The sequence below is a fragment of the Oryx dammah genome, unplaced genomic scaffold (genome assembly GCF_014754425.2).
Source record: "Oryx dammah isolate SB20612 unplaced genomic scaffold, SCBI_Odam_1.1 HiC_scaffold_15, whole genome shotgun sequence".
In the NCBI taxonomy this organism is placed as follows: Eukaryota; Metazoa; Chordata; class Mammalia; order Artiodactyla; family Bovidae; genus Oryx; species Oryx dammah.
Genome location: NW_024070199.1, coordinates 35,032,895 through 35,059,298, shown reverse-complemented (window position 1 = coordinate 35,059,298; position 26,404 = coordinate 35,032,895). Strand labels below are relative to the sequence as shown.

The following is a 26,404-nucleotide window of genomic DNA, read 5'->3' as shown; positions in this document are numbered from 1 at the left end:
TTTTCCCTGGATATAGAAATTAATAATAAGCATAATTCTGGTTACCAGCAATGAGAGGAGATTCTAATAATTTAATGTTACTGGTTTTATTGATTTATTGCTTTAACTCCAGGCAAATCTCATTCTTACTCATGTAGTAAAATAATTAAAATTTTTACTTGATTAAAAAGTGGCTAGTTATAAAAAGTTAAAATGACCTTTTTTTATAACTCAGATACAGTAATTCATTTGGAATTATTTGTAAAAAATCAATAAAGACTTAAGGAAGACCTTTGAGGGTTAAACTGTTGTCAGATAAAGATCACATGCATTTTATTAGTGTTCATGCTCTCAAATATGAGTACTCATATGAAAAAGTTTAGTACTCCATTCAGAAAAAAAAAGGTATGATTCCTCTCATGGAAAAATACAGATATTTGTTTTTGATTAGATTGACAACATAGTGACAGTTTTTCTTAGAACAAAATTTAAAGTATGAGGCACTGTAGCATTTGTCCAAAACACTTGATTCTAAAGGAAATGATAGTGAAAAACGTTTTAACAATAACTTTCTGGAGAAGGAAGTTGGTGACTTGTAATTTTCACTGCTTGACTCAGATTTCTGTGTAATTCTGAGCAAGTGTCTTCTGAGCATGAACTTTTTTCTTCCATCCTTGCTTAAACCATGTATATTGACAAGTTTTCTATAAAATATTTGTATTTTAATTTTATATAAAATTATAATTTTATACTTTAAAATATTTGTATGTTAAACTCCTTAAAGTATATATTTTAGGTATTTTGTCTGAAGCTTTATTTTGCTGTCATTTATAATTGTACTTTTATTAATAATATAAATGAACATAAAAGAATGTGCTTATTCCAAAAGTAAGCACCATAAATCACATTTATTCAACTTTTTTTTAAAATGCCCCCCCTGTCTGTGTTAGGAAGTTATAGAATATACACAGGCTCAATGTTTTCCCGCAAGTAGCATATGGATCTGTACTACCTGTGATACATAAAATGCTAATTAAAAGAGCAATGATCTTTTTGTGGCCATAAAGAAATGCCCAGTTGAGAACCACTACACTATAATACACAATGTTACTGATAAGAGTGTAGCACATGTTAATGGTGTAGACAGAAATGATTAAGAAACTGCTGGTATGTTTACATGAAGACTGCACAAATAGTCATAGCAACTTTATTTGTAATAGTCTCAAACTGGGAACAACTCAGAGTTTGTTCTGTTAGGTGACAACCAGACTGTGGTAATTGCACACAATGGAATAGTATTCAGCAGAAAACAAAAAGTAACAAAAATTCTGGAGCCTAACAACATAGATGAATCTCAAAATAATTATATCCAGTGAAAGAAGGCAGGTGATTCTATATATATTAAAATTCTAAAAAATGCAACTAAAATGAAAAGCAAATTAGCAGTGGAGGTGAGAGACTGGTGGGGGAGATTGTGAAGAGGCACAAAGAAAATTATAGGAGTCATGGAAGTGTTCCTTATCTTGATATCCTGATGATATCTGTGTGAAAACTGACCTGATTGTATTGCAGGGCCCCTTCCAGGGCCCAAGAGTAGGCTCTTGTCTTAACACTTGAAATGAATTGTCCGAGGAGACACACGTACTGACAAAGCAAGAGATTTACTGGGAAGAGGCACTCAGGCGGAGAACAGTAGGGTTCGTTCTGACTCAGGATTCTTCCTGATGGTGTATCCATTGCTCAGCCAAGATGGATGCCACTGAGAATTATCCTTGGAGGTGATTAGACACATGGTGTTTCCTTTGACCTTTCCTGAACTCTTCCAGTTTGTGGTGACTTATTAGTGCCATGTTCCTTACTGGGACTAGGACCTCTTGTCATAAAATAACTCACATAAATGGTTAACTCTGGCGCCTGGCCAGAGTGGGCGGTTTCAGTCAGTGTGCTTCCTCTAACAGTTCAGTTCAGTTCAGTTCAGTTCAGTGGCTCAGTCGGGTCCAACTCTTTGCGACCCCATGAATCGCAGCATGCCAGGCCTCCCTGTCCATCACCATCTCGCGGAGTTCATTCAAACTCACGTCCATCGAGTTGGTGATGCCATCCAGCCATCTCATCCTCTGTCTTCCCCTTCTCCTCCTGCCCCCAATCCCTCCCAGCATCAGAGTCTTTTCCAATGAGTCAGCTCTTCGCATGAGGTGGCCAAAGTACTGGAGTTTCAGCTTTAGCATCATTCCTTCCAAAGAACACCCAGGGCTGATCTCCTTTAGAATAGACTGGTTGGATCTCCTTGCAGTCCAAGGGACTCTCAAGAGTCTTCTCCAACACCACAGTTCAAAAGCATCAATTCTTCGGCACTCAGCTTTCTCCACAGTCCAACTCTCGCATCCATACATGACCATTGGAAAAACCATAGCCTTGACTAGATGGACCTTTGTTGGCAAAGTAATGTTTCTGCTTTTCAATATGCTATCTAGGTTGGTCATAACTTTTCTTCCAAGGAGTAAGTGTCAATTTCATGGCTGCAGTCACCATCTGCAGTGATTTTGGAGCCCAAAAAGATAAAGTCTGATACTATTTCCACTGTTCCCCATCTATTTCCCATGAAGTGATGGGACTAGATGCCATGATCTTCGTTTTCTGAATGTTGAGCTTCCTTAAGCCAACTTTTTTACTCTCACTTTCATCAAGAGGCTTTTTAGTTCCTCTTCACTTTCTGCCATAAGGGTGGTGTCATCTGCATATCTGAGGTTATTCATATTTCTCCTGGCAATCTTGATTCCAGCTTGTGCTTCTTCCACCCCAGCGTTTCTCATGATGTACTCTGCATAGAAGTTAAATAAGCAGGGTGTCAATATACAGCCTTAACGTACTCCTTTTCCTATTTGGAACCAGTCTGTTGTTCCATGTCCAGTTCTAACTGTTGCTTCCTGACCTGCATACAGGTTTCTCAAGAGGCAAGTCAGGTGGTTTGGTATTCCCATCTCTTTCAGAATTTTCCACAGTTTATTGTGATCCACACAGTCAAAGGCTTGGGCATAGTCAATAAAGCAGAAATAGATGTTTTTCTGGAACTCTCTTGTTTTTTCCGTGATCCAGCAGATGTTGGCAATTTGATCTCTGGTTCCTCTGCCTTTTCTAAAACCAGCTTGAACATCTGGAAGTTCACGGTTCACGTATTGCTGAAGCCTGGCTTGGAGAATTTTGAACATTACTAGCGTGTGAGATGAGTGCAATTGTGCGGTAGTTTGAGCATTGTTTGGCATTGCCTTTCTTTGGAATTGGAATGAAAACGGACCTTTTCCAGTCCTGTGGCCACTGCTGAGTTTTCCAAATTTGCTGGCATATTGAGTGCAGCACTTTCACAGCTTCATCTTTCAGGATTTGAAATAGCTCAACTGGAATTCCATCACCTCCACTAGCTTTGTTCGTAGTGATGCTTTCTAAGGCCCACTTGACTTCACATTCGAGGTTGTCTGGCTCTAGGTGAGTGATCACACCATCGTGATTATCTGGGTCGTGAAGATCTTTTTTGTACAGTTCTTCTGTGTGTTCTTGTCACCTCTTCTTCATATCTTCTGCTTCTGTTAGGTCCATACCATTTCTGTGCTTTATCGAGCCCATCTTTGCATGAAATGTTCCCTTGGTATCTCTAATTTTCTTGAAGAGATCTCTAGTCTTTCCCATTCTGTTGTTTTCCTCTATTTCTTTGCATTGATCACTGAGGAAGGCTTTCTTATCTCTCCTTGCTATTCTTTGGAACTCTGCATTCAGATGCTTATATCTTTCCTTTTCTCCTTTGCTTTTCGCTTCTCTTCTTTTCACAGCTATTTGTAAGGCCTCCCCAGACAGCCATTTTGCATTTTTGCATTTCTTTTCCATGAGGATGGTTTCGATCCCTGTCTCCTGTACAGTGTCACGAACCTCATTCCATAGTTCATCAGGCACTCTATCTATCAGATCTAGGCCCTTAAATCTATTTCTCAATTCCACTGGATAATCATAAGGGATTTGATTTAGGTCATACCTGAATGGTCTAGTGGTTTTCCCTACTTTCTTCAATTGTACACTTTAAATATGTTTGGTTTTACATCACTTATACTGCAAACATTTATAAAATGATTTTTAAAGAGCATGGGTATCATTGATTCCAAATATATACTGGAATTATTCTTGGAAAGATAGGACATACATCTGGTAAACCTAAATTGGTATGGTGTCATATGCCAGATCATTGGTCAAGACAGAAAATGGTACAGGAGTTCAGGGGAGGAAAGGCAGCATAGTTTAATAGTAAAATGAGAGGATTAAGTCAGAGTGTCTGATTTTTAGGCCCTGTTAGGCCACATATTTTCTCTGATCTTTGTTTTCCTTGGTCTTTGAAGAATTTCCTCATCTACTTCAGAAGATTGTCTAATTTTTGTATTTAGCTGCGCCAGGTCTTAGTTGCAGCATGTGGGATCTTTTATTTGCAACATGCAAATCCTTAGCTTTGGCATGTAGCATCAGTTCTCTGACCAGGGACCAAACCCATGCCCCTGCATTGGGAGCTTGGAGTCTTAGCCACTGGACTATCAGGGAAGTCCTTCATCAGATTTTTTTAAGATCCAAATAAAATATATTTTAAAACACAGTGTAATCTGAAAAATGGCATGCAAGTGGCAGGTATTGCTGATATCCAGAGTAGAAGAAAGAACATAGTAGAGTAGTATTTGACTTGATGAGAACAATAAGGGAATTACAAAATGAGACCAGAGATGGAAAGTGGAGATAATGTGTAGTATGTTCAGAAAATGGTTCAAAAATCAGTTTGGAGCAAAGAAGAACATCTAAAACAATAGCAGAACGGAGAGAATTTGAAGTATTAGTGAGAAATAGTAGCATCAGGTTGTCAATTGCTGTTTACTAGCCTTATGACCTTGGATAAGTTGTTAATTCTCTGAGCTTCTATTTCCTCACCAATATAATGAATGGTGAAATAATAGTCCACCTTAGAATACCTAAACAGACATTTCTCCAAAGAAGACTTAGACAAAGCTAATAAACACATGAAAAGATGCTTAACATCACTCATTATTAGAGAAATGCAAATCAAAGCTACCATGGTATCACCTTACACCAGTCAGAATGGCCATCATCGAAAAGTCTACAACAATAAATGCTGGAGAGGGTGGGAATCCTCTTGCACTATTGGTAGGAATGTAAATTGATACAACCACTATGAAAAACAGTATGGAGATTCCTTAAGAAACTAGGAATATGACCCAACAGTCGCACTTCTGAGCATATACACTGAGGAAATCATAATCGAAAAAGACACACATACCTCGCTGTTCATTGCAGCACTATTTACAATAGCTAGGAAATGGAAGCAACCTAGATGTCCATCAGCAGATGAATGGATAAAAAAGCTGTGGTACATATGTACAATGGAATATTACTCAGCCATAAAAAGGATTGCATTTGAGTCAGTTCTTATGAGTTGGATGAACCTAGAACCTATTACACAGAGTAAAGTAAGTCAGAAAGAGAAAAATATCACATATTAACATACATATGGAAAGGTGGTACTGATGAACCTATTTGCAGGGCAGCAGTGGAGATGCCAACATAGAAAACAGACTTATAGACACAGTGGCAGAAAGAGAGGGTAGGGTGATTTGAAAGAATAGCGTTGAAACATAAACTTTACCATATGTAAAACAGATAGCTAGTGAGAATTTGCCGTACGATGCAGGGATCTCAAACCTGGTGCTCTGTGACAGCCTAAAGGGGTGGGAGGGAAGTGGGAGGTTCAAGAGGGAGAGGACATGTGTATACCTATGACTGATTCATGTTGGCGTATGGCTGAAACCAACACATTATTGTAAAGCAGTTATCTTTCAATTAAAAATAAACTAATAAAAGTCTGCCTTATCTCAAGTATTTTATATATTGAAATCAGTTGATATCAAACGATAAAAAGGCAAGTGCTGAGAAGAATTCAGTGCTGTTAAGAGTTGTTCTGGGTGATAGTTAAAGCATGAGGTAATTGCTGGACTAAAATGATTGGATTTTAAACAATGTGAACAGTGGTGAAGGATTAACTCAACATCCTGAGACTAAAGACAGGGAGAACAATCAGGATGTTAAGTAGCCCAGGGCAGTGGCCAAAACAGAAAGGACTGATTTGATACAAGTCTTAGTGACCAAGTCTGTGTTTGGAGGAAAAGTGAAGAACAGAAGTTGTATTAGTTTCCTGTGGCTCTTGTAATAAATTATCACAACCTGGATGGCTTTAAACAGCAAACTCATCCTTTCACAATTCTGGAGTCTAGAAATTCATAATTGGTATCATTGGATTGAAATCAAGATGTTGGCAGGTACCGTCTTTCTCCAAAGACTCTGGTCAAGGTGGGAAATCCATTCCTTGGCTCTTGTAATTTCTGGTGGCTGTATGCATTCTATGACTTGCAACCTCATCACTCCAATTTATGCCTGTCTTCCCCATCACCTTCTCTGATATCGGTGTCATATCTTCTAACTTCTCTCTTAGAAAGATGCTAAAGATTGTACCTAGGGGCCACTTGGATATCCAGAGATGTCTCCCTATGTTGGGATACTTCATCCCACCTGCAAAGTCCTCCATAAAAACTGTTTGCAAATTCCAGGGATTAAGACATGGATATATCTGAGGGAGTGATTTTTTTTTTAAGACTACTGTAGAAGTCAAAGATGACGCCCAGGTTTTTTGCTTTTTGGAATGATGCTATCTTTATCTTGGGCCAGAGAATTTGAAAATAAAGAGTACATTTGGAGAAGTGATGATTAATTCTTTTGGACCTGTTGAAGTACCTATGGGAGGTCTCTGTGTGGATATTTATTTTGTGGATCAGAAAACTTTTAATGGAATGAGTTAAAACACTATTTCAAAACAAAACAAATTCTAGAGTAAGGCAGCTTCAGAGTTAGTTACTCTGCAATTCAGTGACATCATCAAGAGCCTCAGTTCTCAACTTTTTGCTTTGCCATCCTGAAGTTAACTCTCGTTATGGTTCCGAGGTGACCCGCCACAATTCTAAGCCTTAAGTCCAGAGATGAAAACACCTAACTGCATTTTTGTGTGCCTTTTTTTTTTTTTTTTAAATCACCCTAACCCCTGAAGCTCTGAAGCAAGCTCTGTTCCTTTTAGCCAGATAAACATTTTAATGTTTTCTTGGTTATCTTTTACCTAAATAGACCTATTACGTCTATGTTGCAGTTGGAACTTATGATTATCTTATGTGACAAATGGATTTTACTACTCTTTGATGTGCAAATTTGAATACACAAACCATGTCTCTGGCCTGGCTCAGAGAAGCAGCCCATTCACCTTGTTGAGCCTTTTATTAGGTTCTTGTCTAAAAATTTCTAACCATCTCTTGATTTATTAAATGTTAAGGCATTTAAAAACACTTATAATTTTTCTGAATTTGCCTATGAAGGGGAGAGTAGCAAAGGAAAAATTTACAGATTTTTAGAGGAGATGGTGAATCAAAAATAAGTACTAGATTTTAAGCTCTGGGTGAATGGTTAATTAAAAGCATCTGTCATTAGCAGTTAGAAATCCTATAGTGGAGTGTCAGTTGAGAAGAATTTGGAGTTCAGTTTCAGGCAGTGAATTTGAAAGATAGCAGACATATCCAGATAGAATTGTCTAGCATTCTTGCTGATCATACAGAGGAGCCTGATGGGCTGCATACAATCCATGCGGTCACAAAGAGTTGGACATGATGCTAAAACTGAAACTCCAGTACTTTGTCCACCTTATGCGAAGAGTTCACTCATTGGAAAAGACTCTGATGCTGGGAGGGATTGAGGGCAGGAGGAGAAGGGGACGACAGAGGATGAGATGGCTGGATGGCATCACTGACTTGATGGACGTGAATCTGAGTGAACTCCAGAAGTTGGTGATGGACAAGGAGGCCTGGTGTGCTGTGATTCATGGGGTTGCAAAGAGTCGGACACAACTGAGCGACTGAACTGAACTGATGTGACGGAGCACATGTGCACTAGCTCAGCATAAGCGGCCCAGAATTGGAGTTCAGGAAGGTGCTGGGCTTAGAGATTTGAGATGAATTGAGCCAGCGGTGATAGAGCCCTGTCAACAAAGACTCATCACTCAGCGCTGTATAGCATTCTTCTGTGTATGCTATGTGCTAGGCACTGGGCACTTCCCATGTACTTGTTTTATCTTGCTTGACTCCCGCCACATTTAACTAGTTTAAGGGCATCCAGTAAGTTCAGTGATACAGACATGATTAAGATCCAAGTTTGTAGAGGAAAATAAATACTATATGATACTGCTTATATGTGGAATCTTAAAAAACTAATGACTATAACATAGAAGAAGCAGACTCACAGATCCAGAGAACAGATTAGTGATTACCAGTTGGGGTGGGCAATATAAAGGTGTGGTGAGTCAGAGGTACAAGCTGTGGACTATAAGACAGACTCAAGTATGTGTTATACAACATGGGGTATATAGCCAATATTTTGTAATAACTTTAAATGGAAAGTGACCTTTAAAATTGTGTAAAAATAAAGCAGGTTTTTAATTAAAAAAAAATTCCCTGGAGGTCCAGCGGTTAGGATTCTGAGCTTCTTACTGCAGGAGGCATAGATTCAGTTCCTGGACCCCTGGTCAGGGAGCTGAGATCCCACAAACCATTTAACACAGCCAAAAAAAAAAAAAAGAGGACACTGAAGCAGACTCACAGACATAGAGAACAAGCTTATGGTAACCAAAGGAGAGGGATGGAGGGATAAATTAGAAATTTGAGATTGTAACAGGTAAAAACGACTATACATAAAACAGATAAGCAACAAGGATTTGCTATATATATAGCAGGGAATTGTGCCCAAAACCTTGTAATAACATACTATGGAATATAATCTGCAAAAAAAAAAAAACAAACCACAAACCCTGAATTGCGGTGCTCTACCCTTGAAACTAATAAAGTATTGTAAATTTACTATTCTTGAATAATAAATAGATTATAAAACTGTAGCAACCACAAATATCCAGATTTGTCTGAAGTACAAAGCAATGCTCTTCCTACTATATAAACTATTCCTAGGCAACATTAATTTATTAATTGATACTGAATTGGGTATAGTAAAATAAAGAATGCTTAGTTTTACATGAGGTGGAGAAGTCTGTTATTGGACTTGGGCAATGTGAAAAGACTTTACTTTTAATTAATGCATTATACTGTGTCAAAAGGCTCAATGTATTTATCCTTATAGCAGTTTATCATTCAAAGGGACATGGATACCAGGAGTATCTATCTATTACATATATCTAGAATTTAAAACCTTAATAGCAATTGAGGAGTTATGATGTATGATATATATTACGCATTGGGGAGATGTGAGATAGTAGTTTCTAAGAAAATTCAAATTAAGAGGTGTTTTTTAAAAGTTTACTGTATATTTCTATACAGATTGAAGAGTTATAACTATAAACTTAGTTTTGGGGGGCAGTCAGATAATCATAATAGGCTAATGTTTGGTATTTTCACAGTGACCTTTTCCTCTTTAGATTATTTTGCAGCAAAGACTAAACTCAGCTTTTAAAATTCTGGTCCAACAGCAGTTTATTTCAAACATCATTTTGTTACAGAATTTGCCTTACTAAATCTTTGACAATTTAAAAAGGTATTTAATGAGTCCTAACCTTTTCCTATCCCAAGCTGTTTCCAATTGTTCCTATATGGAAACAGTTATTCTTATACTATTATGAAATCAATGGAAAGAGTACTTGTTGTAATTTAGGAGTGCTGGTTGCAGGTCCTATTTTTAACTGTGATTTTTGTACAAAACAGTAGACTCCAAGAATCAAGTAATCTGAGGCTCCACTCCTGTCTTCCATTGAGTTGTGACTGGTTGACCTTTCTGGGCTTTTTAGCATAGTATTTGTATTTAGCACCTGATAATGTTTGTTGAACTAAACTTTTTAAACCATTATCTTCTTTCAGCTTTAAAATTCAAGTTCCTTCATTCTATTTTCTGAGAATTCTTTCCCCATTGACGGGGAAAAATTTGCCTCTTTTCAATCTATTCTCCCATTATCTCTTTAAGTTCTAAGATAATGAGCAAGCCGTGAAAAGTAATATCTGTAGAGTAAGAGAATGAAAACTGTCAGTTCCAGAGACGTACCTCACAGTCTGGCATATGGTTCCTCTGGAGACACTTAATGTAGTATTGACTATATAAAAGTGTAGTTTTTCCATAGTTGTCTGTATCTTCAAATACAGGTGATGGCTAGAGTTACTATAGGAGTTCCTGTTCTTGACCAGTTTGAGTCAGGAGTCTTCAAAGGACTGGGTCTTACCAGAGGTTTTTGTTTTTAATTGGAGGCTACTTACTTTACAGTAATTATGTAAATAAATGTATGGTGGCTTTTGCCATTCATCAGCATGAATCAGCCACACGTGTGCATGTATCCCCCTCCATCCTGAACCCGCCTCCCTCCCCACCCTATCCCTCTGATTGTCCCGGAGACTGGCTTTGAGTGTCCTGCTTCGTGCATAGAACTTGCACTGGTTACCTGTTTACCAGAGGTTTTGTGATTGCTCTTAATCAGTTATGAGTTAAAGCTAGAGCTATTGTATAGAACCATTACTAATGTACAGTACGTCTAACAGTTGTGGCAATTGTGAATTATTTGTTTGTGATTATCACAGTTACTTCTTTTTTATTCTATCCATGAATAAATTTTTAATGAAAAAGATGAGTCAGCTAGGTGTCAATTGTATGTCCATACTGCCTATAAGCAAGAATGATTCCATGAAAAAATTTGTAGTAAAATACAGTGTAATCCTGTAAATTTTACCTACCTGTGTGCTGCCTTTTTAATATTGCCTGTGGAGTAGAGAATCAGAAAAATAAAATCAAGATTCCTTCTTATTAAATAAAGCTCAATTTTTAAAAATGAAATTGAACATATTTTCTTTATATAAAATGGAAGTCTCTTGATATATTTAAATGATGAGCTTATTTCTTACACACTTTGTAACATTCTTTTGGGACTATCATGCCAAAGTCAAGTCTGTGATGCTTTTGTTCTCTGCAGTTCTTTTGAATGTTGTCAAAATCTATCCTTGTCAATGACAAAATTTTAGAAATAGATAATGGTGCTATCTCCACAGCAGTGTGAATGTACTTTATGCCACTGAACTGACAATTAAAAATGGTTAGAATGGCAAATTTTATGTTAACATATATTGAGCACAGTTTTTTTGAAATCTGCCCTTGCCCATGGAGGTGTATCATACATGTGAATATCCTCTGTCATATGTGCCATGGCTAAATTAAAACACTGGTGGTAGCTTCCAACTTGGAAAAGAGAAATGTGAACAGCTTAAAGTGGTAGCCACTCAACAGAATTTTATAATTGTGATAATTTGTATCAAATGATTTAAGTATTAGAAGGCTATGGAACTAGATGACCTCTAAGATTGATCTCTACCTGAAGATTGTTTGAATTTGTAAATAAATCCTGTTTTCATTAGTTAAGTAGAGGATTAAAAAATGACACAAATCTTCATCAACAGGTGAATATGTTAATAAAATAATCAATGGGATATTATACAGTCTTTAAAAAGGAGGGGAATTCTGGTACATGCTACAGAGTGGATGAAGACTTTGTGCTAAATGAAATAAGCCAGTTGCAAAACAACAACTATTTGATGCTTCCACTTACATGATGTACCTAGAGTAGGAAAATTCATAGAGAATTGGAAGGTTGGCTGCCAGAGTCTGGTAAAGAGTGAAGAATGAGGAATGAGGAGTTACTGTTTGGTGGATATTGAGTGTCATTTCAGAATGATGAAAAGTTCTGGACATACTGGTGATGGTTGCAGAACAGTGTGAATGTCCTTAAAGCCCTGTACTGTACACTTTAAAATGACAAATTTTGTTTTATTTTGCCACAATATAAAAAAACCTTTATTGACCACTATTAGTTAAATAACTGAGAATGTGGGCATTTTCATTTATAATAGAGTTTTGGAGAACTTTTTTTATTTTTATTTTTTTAATTTTTTTTTGGAGAACTTTTTAAAAATGAAGTGATATGTGCACATTACTAATTCAGTACAAGTGCTTTTTCACATATTACTTTAAATGTGTCTAGTGAGATTGAGGAGGTGAATTTTCAATTTAATTTAGTTTAATTGATTTAAATTAAAATTACCACATGTGACTGGCAGTTCCTTCATTGGACAGTATAATTCTGTATTTTTTTTTCATCCTTTTATAATACTTTAAACTTCCTTATATCATTATTTTGAAATGAGTGCCTTATGGATAGCATATAGTTGGCTCATGTTGGCTCATGTTTTTAAAATATCCATCCTACCAATCTTTGTCTTCTAGTTGGTTTTATTTGGACTGTGTACATTCAAGGAAATAACTGATATGTTGAGACTTAAATAGACCATTTTATTATTTTTTTTTATTTGTTCCCTCTATTCTTTGTTTCTGTTACTTTCCTGCCTTCCTGTGGCTTATTGTACCTTTTTGAAAATTTCATTTTGATCTATCCTTGGTGTTTTGAGGGCATGTCTTCTTAAATATTATTTTGAATCTGCTCTAGGTATTATATATACATAAATAACTTATCACAGTCCACTGATGTCAATACGATATCAGTCTGAGTGAAGGCTTACCTCTTTTTGAAGTTACACTCCCCTGTTTATAATTGTCTTAAATATTTACTTTACATACTTTGAGAATCACATCAGCATTAGGATAGTTTTTGCTTCAATTATGTGAAACATAATTTAGAAAAGTCAGAGGAAGAGGGAAGACTAGAACCTGTACAGTTGACGCTTGAACACGGCAGCAGTTAGGGGCACTGAGCTGACTCTGCAGAGTAGATAAACTGTGTATAAGTTATAGTCAGCCCTTCGAATCTGACAGTACCTCTGTATCCAGGGTTCCGCATCTTCAGATTCAGCCAACCGTAGACCAGGTAGTATTGTAGTATTCACTGTTGGGAAAACACCCACGTATGAGTGGACTTGCACAGTTCAAAGACTCAGTTATATGTTTTTACTTTTCGTTATTCTTTCATTTCAAGAGCAATCTGAACTTATTCTTTGTGGGTGAATCTGCTGACGACAGCCGATTCTCTAGTTTTTATTCACATGAGAATGTGTTGATTTCTCTTTCTTCCTGAAGGGTATTTTTGTTGGCTGTAGTGTTCTTGGTTGGCTGTTCTTTCTTTGGGTACTTAGAAAGTGTTGTGTCACTTCCTTCTCTCATGGTTTCTGATGAGAAGTACTCCATTATTTGAATTGTTTCCCCTTATTATAAGTAGGGAGTCATTCCCTTCTTGATGCTTTTAAGATTTTTCCCTTTGTCTTTTTGTTTCCAGCAGTTTGTATCTGAGCATGGACTTATTTGAATTTATCTTGTTTAGGTGTGTTGAACTTCTTAAATCTCTAGGTATAGATTTTAAAATTAGTATAGAGGCAATGGCACCCCACTCCAGTACTCTCGCCTGAAAAATCCCATGGACGGAGGGGCCTGGTAGGCTGCAGTCCATGGGGTCGCTGAGAATTGGACACGACTCAGTGACTTCACTTTCACTTTTCACTTTCATGCCTTGGAGAAGGAAATGGCAACCCACTCCAGTGTTCTTGCCTGGAGAATCCCCGGGACGGCGAAGCCTGGTGGGCTGCCGTCTATGGGGTCGCACAGAGTCTGACGCGACTGAAGCGACTTAGCAGCAGCAGCAGTGGCAGCATACCCTACATATTCACCCATTTAAAGTGTACAGTTCAGTGGCTCTTAGTGTATTCGCTGATTTGTGTATCAGTCACCACAGTCAATTTTAGACTAACATTTTCTGTTATCTAAAAAAAAAAAATCCCTGAATCCCTTAGCTGTTAACCCCAAATTTCCCCCACCGCCCCCCCAACCCTAGGCAACCACTCATTTACTTTGTCTCTCTAGATTTGCCTGTTTGGAACATTGCCTATAAATGGAATCATACAATATGTGGTCCTTTGTAACTGGCCTTTTCACTTAGCATGTTTTCAGATTTTATCCATGTTGTAGCATATATCAGTACTTAATTTCTTTGTTGTGAAATAATATTCCATTGTATAAATATACCATGTTTTATTTGTCCATTTATCATGATGGATATTTGGATTGTTTTCACTTTTTGAATATTATGAATAATACTGCTATGCTCTATAGTTTCTGTATGGACATGTTTTCTGTTCTTTTTGGCGGGTGGGAGTTGCTGGGTTGTATCTAAAGATCCTAGTGTTGCATCTGCTACTAAACACAGTCAAGACATTTTCATATGTAATGAAAACACAGTACAGACATTTTCATATGTAAATTCCACCTGGATATTCCTGTTGGAGGCATCTTAAATTCGGAAACATCAGAAACTTTCTTTTCTGTCCTTGATCGGTTTTAATGAGAATATAGGAGGGGAACAAAATTATATCTGGCATTTCCCAATCTAATCTTCATCTTCCTCCCATCCCATACCTCCATCTTTATTATGCTGTGTACCATATGTGTGTAACCATTACGTTGTACAAATGTGATTTGCAGAAGATACTAAGAATTTATTTTATTTTTGTCTTCCACCATACATATAAATTTGTTCTGTAGGGTTAGTACTCCCTCCAGTTCCTTGAAGGGCAAGTCTTCATAACTTTTTTGGTCACTTTTAGGGAATAGAAACATTATTTTCAAGAACTAATAAACTTAATTCAGAGTTAAAGGTTTTCTTATTTGCCCACCTCAGGCCTACTACAGGTCTGCAGTGGAAAGAGATTTGTTTGGCTTCCTTTTTCTTTCTGTTTTTCCCCTCTGCCTTTTTATTCTTCCTTGTTTGGTGAGTGGTTTCTGGCCCATCCAGGATTGGGAGAGGCACAGGATTGAGTAAGAAAGGTCTCTAATAACAGTAGCAGCAGCACCAGGACTGGTGTTCTGTAGCATTTATTTCATGCTGAGTAGTGTTAAAAGCACTTCACATGTATCAGGCCAGTTAATCCTCAGAACTCTGAGGTAGGTTGTCTTACTCTCTTTCACTGCTGAAGAAATGAAGGTGCAGTCTGGTGACTTGCCTAAGGTCCCACAGTGACACACAACAGAGCAGGGCGTGCACCCAGGGTTGGGGCTCCAGAGGATCCTTGCCACTCCAGGTATCGCTTTTATTCACTGTTGGGAGGTGGTAAGCATACTTGCTAGTCTTGGCCAGAGTTTAAATCAGACTTGTATCCTTTAGATTTGTTTCAAGTGTGGCACATTTTCCATAGACCTAAAACAAAGGGCAGACTTGCCTCATCTCCTTTCCCTTACAGGGGAATAGAAGGGAATGGGAAAGGGATTGGAACTCAAAACACACTGATCTCTCTCCACAGGAATCCTTTTCTGATATTTAACTCTTTACCTCCTTGCACAGGTTGCCTTGCACCTCTCTTTGAAATGGTAGTATCTGTTGTTTGGAACCTCTACCCAAATTGCGATTGAGATGTTTTCAACATCCTGTTGCACATGTTCTCCAAATACACTATTTAATTTCTTGCCTTCACACCTTTGTTCACGCAGATGGTCCCTGGATTATGAGTGTCGCTTCCTTGAAGGCATGCTCCTGCCTGAACCGTGTGATCTCCATCAAACTAAGTGCTCTTGGTGGCTGGGCTTTTAAAGAAGCTGGTTTACTGGGGTGCAGCAAATGGACAAAAAACTTGATGTAAAACCTTCCCATTTTTTTTCCTCTTCATCTCATTCCTATGAGAGAGAAATCAACAAGTATGTTGAATGATACTTTGGTTAGATCAATCCTAGCTGCCTGGTGTCTTATGATTACTTGTCTTTGGGAAAGTAGAATGGAGCAGGTTTATGTTTGAACTGTTACCTTTGATGTGGTTAATTGTTTCAGTGGCCTTACCTGGCTGTCTTGGCACAAGGTTTTATGCCATTTATTGTGTTATCAGACCAAGAAGATTCTTAGATTGATCATTTTGTCCTCTTATATTAGAATATTCAGTGGATTATTTGTATCTATTCAGCTGGAAATCATTAGAATGTCTTTTTAAAAATTGTTTCCCCTTCACATGTACATATACCTACAAAGAACATTCAAAGGGGTTGTTTATGTAATGGATTGATGTTTGAACTGACATTGACCTCTGCATCCTCACATTTAGAGTAACTTCTAGTGGCTCAGAGGTTAAAGCGTCTGCCCGCAATGCTGGAGACCTGGGTTCGATTCCTGGGTCAAGAAGATCCCCTGGAGAAGGAAATGGCAACCCACTCCAGTATTCTTGCCTGGAGAATCCCATGGACGGAGGAGCCTGGTGGGCTACAGTCCACGGGGTCGCAAAGAGTCAGACATGACTGAGCGACTTCACTTTCACTTTCCCTGGTGGCTCAGACGGTAAAGCATCTGCCTACAGTGAGGGAGACCTGGCTTCAATCTCTGGGTTGGGAAGATCTCCTGGAGAAGGAAGTGGCAACCCACTCCAGTATTCTTGCCTGGAAAATCCCGTGGACAGAGGAGCCTGGTAGGCTACAGTCCATGGGGTCACAAAGAGTCAGATACAACTGAGTGACTTCACTTTACAGTGCCATTAACAACAGTTGGCCAGTACAGTGCACCCAAGGCATGTCAGGATGGTGAGCACTCACTGAGATCGTGTGAGGTCCCATGAGAGCTTGGTGCACCTGTTTGCTTTGTCAACCTGTAGAGTTCTTTCATGAGGCCCTGCCCTCTGTGATTCTTCTTCTGCCTAGCACACTCAGAATTAAATGTTTCATTGGTTGCTTTCATGTAGCGCTAGCTGTGTAGTCTTAATTAAGTACATATGTCATTTTCATAAAGACTGTAAGCTTAATGAGGTAAAGAACAATGTTTTACTTGTAATTGTGTTCCTCTCTTACATAATAAAGTTCCTCACATCTAATAAGTCGATTATTAAGTTTTCATTAGTGTAAACAAAATCAGTAGTATGGCTTCACCATCTCAATACCCAGTTTAGTCTTATTTGTGCCGAGATAAGGAAGGTAAAGATAGTAAAGTTATGCTCAAGTTATAATTCCCATACCTGTCATATTGTATGCAGCTCTTTGAACCAGTCTTAAGGGAATATGGGAAGTGGAGATTGTTGAGCAGAGCAAGGATATTCATTAAATTTTAAGAGGCACTTAGAGGGACAAGGGATGTTTAGCTTATAGAAGAGAACCTTAGGAAAGGAATGTGACTGCCATCTTCAGTTTTTGAAAGGTTTTTCAAGGGGAAAGGCAAAGGCCTACTCTGCATGACTTTTGGGGTCCAAACCAGGAGAAATTGAAGCCCTAGTATGTGTGTGCATGCTCAGATGCATCCGACTCTCTACCCCATAGAATGTAGCCTGCCATGCTCCTCTGTCCATGGAATTTCCCAGGCAAGAATCCTGAAGTGGGTTGCCATGTCCTCCTCCAGGGGATCTTCCCTACCCAGGGATCAAACCCAGGTCTCCTGCATTGGCAGGTGGGTTCTTTACCACTGAGCCACCTGGGAAGCCTCAAGCCCTATTATGGTGCTTTTTTAAAAGAAAAAAAAAATGTTTAATGTGGAAAAGAATAAACACCCATACGTTTTGTGTAAAAATGAAGAAACTACCATCTATACATGCAGACATCTTTCAGTGTACAGTTTCAAGAAGATCATGGCCCCTTAGTGAATCCATGAATCTCTAGTTAAGATTTTATGTTCTCTTGCTCTGTGTGTGTGTACAGATATATACATATATGTATATATTTCACAAAGATGGTTATTATCTATGTACTCTGATGACATAACTACTACTGAGTGTTCACTGTATTTAGTGATTGTGCATTATTTAATGCTCAGAACCACACATTTTCTCTGGTCAATTAAATATTCATCAACTGTTAAACATTTTTTTTAAACTGGTAGCTCTAATTTTGAGGTATTTGAAACTTTTTTATCTAAAGATGGCTTACAAAAAATATTTCCCCGAATATGCTTTGTTTTGTATTTATTTTAGTACTTTTTTTTTTTAAGGTTATTTACCTTAGATAAAATAATAGCTATGTGTTTTCGTATTGGAAAAGTACTGTGATTAAACAGTAAAAGACTCAGATCTTAGCTTTGGTTATCATTTGTTAGTCACTTAACTTCTCTGAGCATTATCTTTCTTATCTTTATCAAGGGGCTAATATCAGCCTCCCTGACTTCACATAGTGGAGAAGGAAATGGCAACCCACTCCAGTACTCTTGCCTGGAAAATCCCATGGATGGAGGAGCCTGGTAGGCTACAGTTCTTGGGGTCGCAAAGAGTCGGACACGACTGAACGACTTCATTTTCACAACAGTTTAAGGGGAAAGTACTATAAGAACTAGTATTTAGAAGTATTATTAGAGTTTAGAAATTAAAAGTATTTAAGAATGTCAGTTTTCTTAGTTTTTAGTAAATGTAAAATCTGATAAAGCCAAATCAGTCTTTTTTTTTTTTATTTTTTTTTTTTAGGAAAAACCCAATCAAGTGTCTGATTTTAAACATTTGTTTCATAAACTTCCTTCCAGAAACGTGGTTTCGTTGTGTTAGTAATATAAAAGCAGTCACTTTTCTCTTGTTGCGTGTTCACAAAGTGCCAAATACTGTGCTTAAGCATATGCTACATGTGTTTCATTTAGTTCTTATAACAAACTTGGAGGAATTGTTGAAGAAAGAATGCAGACCTGTTACATTCTATGACCCAGGCTCTTGGCCACTTGTACTTATACTCACCTCATATCCTAAAAGAGGCAAGATAAAGCATTGAGGTTTAGGGTGCAGATTCTGGGGCCAGCCTGCCTGGATTTGAACCCTGGGTCTGCAACTTAACAGCTTTTGATTTCTTCAAGGTAGTTAGCCAGCCCTTTTCTCTTCAACAGCAATAAAATGTACCTATTGGTAGAGACATCATGACAATCAAATTATGAAATGTGACACATTTGAAAAGTATCTGGCATGTGGTTTGCAAGCAGTGGTAGTAATAGGGACTCGTCTTCTGTAAGCTATGCGTGTGACATGAGCACACAGACTCCTCTGGTAGGATGCTTTAGGGAGCAGGCACTGGGAGTATATTTTAACATGGTTGTTACCTTGGACTTTCCCATGGCCATCTTTCACCTTTCTATTTAGCATGGTGGCTTCATGAAAACAATCTCAATCACCTTGTATTTCAGCTACTGATCCATTAATTAATGCTTATTTTATGTATCTTTTAGGACATTTCTGATTCATTTGCATCCTTGAAGAGCATCTATAGAAGAGGAAGGGAAAGATGGGTGTGAAAACATTTACTCATAGCTCCTCTTCCCACAGCCAGGAAATGCTTGGAAAGCTAAATATGCTTCGAAATGATGGACATTTTTGTGATATCACTATTCGTGTCCAGGACAAAATCTTCCGGGCACATAAGGTGGTACTAGCAGCTTGCAGTGATTTCTTTCGCACCAAACTTGTAGGCCAAGCAGAAGATGAGAACAAGAATGTGTTGGATTTGCATCATGTTACAGTGACTGGCTTTATACCCCTTTTAGAGTATGCGTACACAGCCACTCTGTCAATTAACACAGAAAATATCATTGATGTTCTAGCTGCAGCCAGCTATATGCAAATGTTCAGTGTTGCTAGCACCTGCTCAGAGTTCATGAAATCAAGCATTTTATGGAATACACCCAACAGCCAACCAGAAAAGGGTCTGGATGCTGGACAAGAAAATAATTCCAACTGCAATTTTACGTCTCGAGATGGAAGCATTTCTCCAGTGTCTTCAGAGTGCAGTGTGGTAGAAAGAACCATCCCTGTCTGCCGAGAATCACGGAGAAAGCGCAAAAGCTACATTGTTATGTCTCCGGAAAGTCCTGTAAAGTGTAGCACACAAACAAGTTCTCCCCAGGTGTTGAATTCTTCAACTTCCTATTCAGAAAATAGAAATCAACCAGTTGACTCTTCTCTAGCTTTTCCCTGGACTTTTCCTTTTGGAATTGATCGAAGGAATCAGCCTGATAAGGTTAAGCAAGCAGAAAATACCCGGACTTTAGAATTACCTGGCCCATCTGAGACCGGGAGAAGAATGACTGATTATGTGACTTGCGAGAGCACAAAAACTACCTTGCCTCTGGGTGCCGAGGAAGATGTCCGGGTCAAAGTGGAAAGGTTAAGTGACGAGGAGGTCCATGAGGAAGTATCCCAGCCTGTCAGTGCGTCTCAGAGTTCACTGAGTGATCAGCAGACAGTGCCAGGAAGTGAGCAAGTGCAAGAGGATCTTCTGATTAGTCCCCAGTCTTCCTCCATAGGTATCGTGTCTTCTGTGTTTTCCATGATGCTGTTAAGTATGGGGAGCCATTTTTAAGTGTTTACTAGATAAGTTTTGTGCTGTATCCTATAGGAAATATTAAGAAGACTAAAACATGGTAACTGGGATTTTTTAGTTGCTATCAGTCCTACCATATTTTTTAGTAAGTTACACATGAGTAGAAAGAAAGTAGTTGAACAGTATCTGATGGGACACATATATTATGGCACAGTTCATGTACCAATGAATTGTGAATTACTTTCAGTACAAAAAGGACCAGTTTTAAAAAATGAATTAGTATTTTATTCTTTATTAAAATTATTTATTAAAAACTTACCATGTGCCAAACTTGGGGGGATATATGATAAAAAAGACAGTGCTTGCATCCGAGGAGTTAACACTGTTAATTGAGAAAGCAGATGAGTAAGTCAGTAATTAAAACTAGGCTAGAGGTATAAACAGTGTGACAGGCTCACACAGGAAAGATCAAGTTAACACTGCATGTTTGAGCTGGATCTTACGTAGTAAGTAGGAGTTTACCCAAGTGAGGAAATAACATTCCTTTGAAAATGTATAGAAGCTCAGAGGTGTGGAAGAACATTCACTGCATGTTTGATAAAGCAGTGAATTCAAAGCACAGTGATGTGAATAAAGCATGAAAACCTGCAAGTATAGAATATAATGGGAAATAAGAAAAATGAGTGGTTGAGAACATGTTTGAAAAGCCTCAAACACTAGTTTCAGTTAGGATTGCATTCAACTACAAAGAACAATCCCTTCAAAGTGGCTTAAACCAAATAGGATTTTTTTTTTAATTATTGCATACAATGTTCAGAAATAGGAAGTCCAAGAGCAGTATAGTGGCTCTGCAGTGACCTAGGCCCCTTGTATTTTTGCAGTCCACCATCTTTAGTTTGTCATCTGTCTACTTATTACTTCATGGTTATAGGTTTTTTGCTTCATCTTTAGCCTTGTCTTTTAGAAAGGAGTAATGCTTGTATGGAAAATGTTTCTAGAACTCTCAAAAAAACTTCTGCCAGATGATGTCACATGCATGGCCCTTCCTAGCTGCAAGATAATCTGGGGCTGCTGCTGCTGCTAAGTCACTTCAGTCGTGTCCAACTCTGTGCGACCCCACAGACGGCAGTCCACCAGGCTTCCCTATCCCTGGGATTCTCCAGGCAAGAACACTGGAGTGGGTTGCCATTTCCTTCTCCAATGCATGAAAGTGAAAAGTGAAAGGGAAGTCGCTCAGTCATGTCCGACTCTTAGTGACCTCATGGACTTCAGCCTACCAGGCTCCTCCGTCCATGGGATTTTCCAGGCAAGAGTACTGGAGTGGGGTGCCATTGCCTTCTCCAAATCTGGGGCTATATATATATATATATCTTAGTTGGGTATGTAACTGCCTCACAAAATTATAGATATTATTTGCAACTAGCAGTATCTACCACAGCTAGGCCAAGTAAGCTTGGGTTTTATCCTACTGGTAATAAGGAGTCTACCTTAAATGGAATGAAAAAATATTTTCAGATATTTTAGGAAAATTTGATATTGGTCAAATTCATAGGGGGTTGGTTGGGAAGAGACAGTCCAAAAGCCAGATATAGTACAGTTGTCTTTGTGTGAAAGAAGATACTTGAAGTCTTACTGTAAAGAAAATGGATATGAAGAAACTTTATAAAGGAAGAATCATTACTACCTGATGTTAATGAATATGTGATTTGAGGAATAAGAAAGTCAGGGTTCGTGAATGACTAGAAAAAGAGATAACATTATTGTCATTGATTATAAGTCACAGTTTTTCACATTTTATTATCTAAATTCAGATATGCTTTACAATTAATAATCTTTACAGTTACTTTTTCTTTCTTAATGGTGCAAAAAATAATGGTAATCATATACTTGATAGGAACCTGTTAAATACCATAACTACTATGAAAGTCATTGGGAGGAGGTAGAAGCCCAGTTTTAAAAGTTAACTAAGCAAGGTCAATTCTTTGTGAACTGGGCTTGGGTGATGACCAGGCAACCTGCCTCAGAGCCCTTGAGGTCAGGACTGGAGGTGACCACTTTAGCACTTTTAGCAGTGACACATTGACTCTCAAACAGGAAAATGTAAGAGCCAGAACCAGAGAACTGCTCCTTGAGAAATAATCTATATTCAGGGAGAAAAGGAAAGCCAACAGAGATGAGTGAAGAGGATTTCTCCACAAGGTTGGAGAACCAGGAAGGCCGTGTTGACGTTAAGTTCTTAGATTCTGATGCACTACCTGAGTTTCCCAGGGTTGCCACACCAGGCACCATAGACTTCAAACGGCAGAATTGTATTCTCTCGCAGTTCAGAAGGCCGAAAATCAGAGCTTAGGTGCTGTCAGGTCTGCAGGGAAGGATCTTTCTTTGCTCCTTTCTAGCTGCTGACAGTCACTAACACTCCTGATGGGCCTCCGAGTTTAGCTGCCTCTCTCCACTTTCTGCCCCCATCCTTCTGGGCCTTCCTCCAGATCTCCTTCCTCAGGACACCAGTCATTGGATTATGGCTGACCCTACTACAGTATGATCTCTTCTAACTTGTGTATTAGTTGGGTGTGAAACCACCTCACAAAACTGTAGGAGAATGGATATTGTTTGCAACTAGCAGTGTCTACCACAGCTAGGCAGAGGTGATCATATACTCTGTTGTTGCTGTTTCGTCGCTAAGTTGTGTACGACTCTTTTCGACCCCATGGACTGTAGCCCACCAGACTCCTCTGTGCATGGGATTCTCTAGGCAAGAATACTGGAGTGGGTTGCCATTTCCTTCACACACTCTAGGTAATGGTAATTACCTAGGTCTCTGCAGAGAGCCTGTTTCCAAGTAAGAGTATATTTACTGGTATTGGAGGTTAGGGGGTGAGTATGCATTGGGGATGGGGAGGAATGCAGTTCTTCCCACAATACCTATTAAAGATAATATTTCTAAAGTTGGGTCAAGATACTTTTGTACTTTCCAGATAACCACACGTTGAATAATGTATTTGATGGCAGGAGATCCTAGCTATGTGTCGGTATAACTCGTTTTTTGTTAAATTACTGACATCTTTAATCTTGAAAACACCTTTGTACCTTCTACATAGTGAACTAATAGGTAATTATTAATACTATTAATTATCTGAGAACTTAGGAACCAAATACTAATATAACTGAACATCTTGCTAACTAGCTATGTGAAATAGCCTTATTTTAACCACTCTCGAGTATACCTAATCAGTTCAGGCTTTGCCTTAATATATTATTAACACAATTAAATAGAGGAGTTAGGACCATAAGTACAATAAGCCTTTCCGTTATCTAAGAATAATTTCCAATATATACTATTACAAATGTAGATTCTATTACAAATCAGACATATGGAAGAACTCTGATCTGAATATATGTAATCAAATAATCCAAACGAGTTGTCTTTTCTTTACCTTCAGAGCAAACTCACTAATTACTCTCAGCTACCCCTGTTAACTCCAAATGTATACACTAAACACCTTACAGAAAAGTGAAATTCAATGAAATTTGTTTAAGTGAGGACTCTAGACTCTAAAATCTGCCATTAAAAGAGAAGTAATTGTTACGAGGGTCAGTTAAGATGTTGAGAAATAGTTTGACAGTTTCTTGGTAGCAGTAGTGAATAGATAAACTTGTTGAGGTGAGCAGTTAGAATGATGGAGGAATTTGCAACACTGAGCGTATATGCAGTATGGGGAAATGATTAAAAGTTCAGGACTTGGAGTCAGGCAGGTCTAGAATCTGCTCTCAGTTTCTGCCACTTACTAGATGTGTGACTTTGAACAAGTCACTGAGCCTCACTACTTTTCCATAACCATAAAGTAATGATAGTATTGACTCTCTGTTGTATGTCAGTGCTCTCCAGCAAGACTACCAGGAATACACCTGTAGTTGAACACATTGAGATGGTGGTTTGAATATCTGAAAATCCCTAACGATTAGCTAACTATACAAGATAAGTTAGTGTGCAGCAAGCTTGGGTAAACCCTGTGTGCACATAGAAATAGTGTTCTAGTAGTGGGCATATTGAAAGTATAAGAACTGCTCACTGCAGCAGGAGTGAGGCAGTTTTGGTCCCTTAAAATGGACAGATTCTTTGGAGTTATACAGTTCCTGCAAGTCAGACTCAAGTGTCTCTGAAGAGAACCAACTGGCTATCATAATTGAGATGGTCCCAGGATTCTGGTCTTTCTGACTGAATAGGTCTTGCTGTTAGGATTGTAATTGCAGGAGAAGCATGTTGATTTGAGGTCAGGGTCCATTTCTCTGTGGCTGAAGGCTGGAGTATGATATATAATGTTGCCTATAAAAGGGAATCTACCTTCTGCGGTGCTTAAAAGAACAGTTATTAAATTTTTGTCAGCAGGGTCAGATGGAGGTTAACAGATCTAACAATCTGTCAAATTCATATCAGTAACTAGTCTGGGGTGGGGGTACAAGAGGTTTTTTCTCAAGTGGCAGAAAAAGATCTTAGGGGATCAGAAACTATAGGATGAAGATGAAAGATCGTATTGGCTTTTATAGGAATGATTAATAGTAAAGAGAGGAGTACTAAAGAGTCAGAAAATTAATCTGATTTTGCCATCTTCGGTAGAAGCTGTCCACTTTTGAGGTCATTATCTTCTGGAGAATTCCTTAGAGGGAATGGATGTACAGGAATCAGAAGGATGTGATGTCTTTCAAGTTAGAAACTATGAATCCAGTGAATGTCACCTCGAACTGTTACTGCTGCACCAGTGGTTAACATCCAATCAGTTCCTTTCTATAGATACCAGTGGAAAGTTTTCTCTGGTGGCATCTTTTCCAGAATACCAAAACTCCAGACTTTAAAGCATTCATCGGCTCTTCTGTGTTTGTGATAAACCTGGAGTATCATTGTAGTATTTAATTGTATCAGTTGGTAATCAGGTAGAACCTAAGATTTAAACCAAAATTCCCACCTGAAAAAGGAACATTCTGTTACCACATAAGGGGTCACCTTGTGGATCTTAGAATGATTTATCTTATTGCCATCAAGACTCTTGACAGTACTTAGGACTGTGGAAGTTTGAGGGTTTTAAAGTGCTTTGATAAATATAGTTTTAGAATTCCATTTGTTCTCTTAACGTTTGTGGATGATGGGGATATTGGAGAGTCTGTGTTTTTAAAAGGTCATGCTTATGGGGTGTTTTAAAAGCAACATCAGTGTAATATGTGGTCCTATCACTTGAGAAATAGTTGCTATTTCCTAGTCAGGAATACAGAATCTGCTCATTTGTTTTCAACCATTATAACATAGCTCTTTAGCATGAGGAAGCCTCAGTCTACCTTAAAAGTAAACAATAAATAAAGTGATAACTCATTTGAAGGTGTTTAAAAGTATACTCAGTGCTTGGTTCTTGTCCTTGGCTTAACCAGGAGGACCACACATCAGCAGCATCCATGGGGATACCTCTTGAAGTCCCTGCTCCAGTGTTGGTACAGTGTTGGTGTATCACAAATGAATGATCTTGTTCATGCCTGAAGCTCCCCACAAAACGGCTACTTCCAACTCCAAATTGTCCTTGGTGAAATGGAGTTAGCTGAGAGATAAGTGTAACGTGTTAGTTACAGAGAAAGCATGAAGGAAGCAGATGTTTGGCCAGAGAGAGATGCAATTTCAGATTGAGACACCTCATGATAACTGTAGGAGTCCAAAAGAATAATGCTTGTGTAATTTTTTATTTCCAGTTGCAGAGGCCAAGGATCAGACAAAATCTGGTTCTGAAGGCATTTGAAACTAAGCAAACCCATTCTCAGGACACGAAGACAAACTTGAAGTCAGGGCCTTATAAGGTTTTTTTAAACATCTTTATTGAAATACAACTTACATATCATTAAATTCACCCATTAAAAAGTATACACTACTTTACTGTAGTGAGTTTTAGTATGTTCACAGAGTTGTATAGTCATCCCCCCAAAAGAAACCCTGCAGTCCCTCTCTCCAGGACCCACCTCTAGTCCCAGATAACTACTTATACACTGTCGGTATAGATTTGCCTGTTCTGGATGTTTCCTATAAATG

General features: G+C 38.3%; 1 protein-coding gene across 4 annotated transcripts in view; it reads left to right on the top strand.

Moving 5' to 3' along the window:
- ZBTB44 (zinc finger and BTB domain containing 44) overlaps positions 1–26,404 on the top strand; it is a 58,088-nt gene that overhangs the window by 10,834 nt on the left and 20,850 nt on the right. For all 4 annotated transcript variants that reach the window (XM_040255879.1, XM_040255877.1, XM_040255878.1 and 1 more), the window contains exon 2: positions 19,250–20,323. In XM_040255879.1, coding sequence (XP_040111813.1) covers positions 19,306–20,323 — 1,018 coding nt within the window. In that variant the 5' untranslated portion in view covers positions 19,250–19,305. The remainder of the gene's footprint in view (positions 1–19,249; positions 20,324–26,404) is intronic.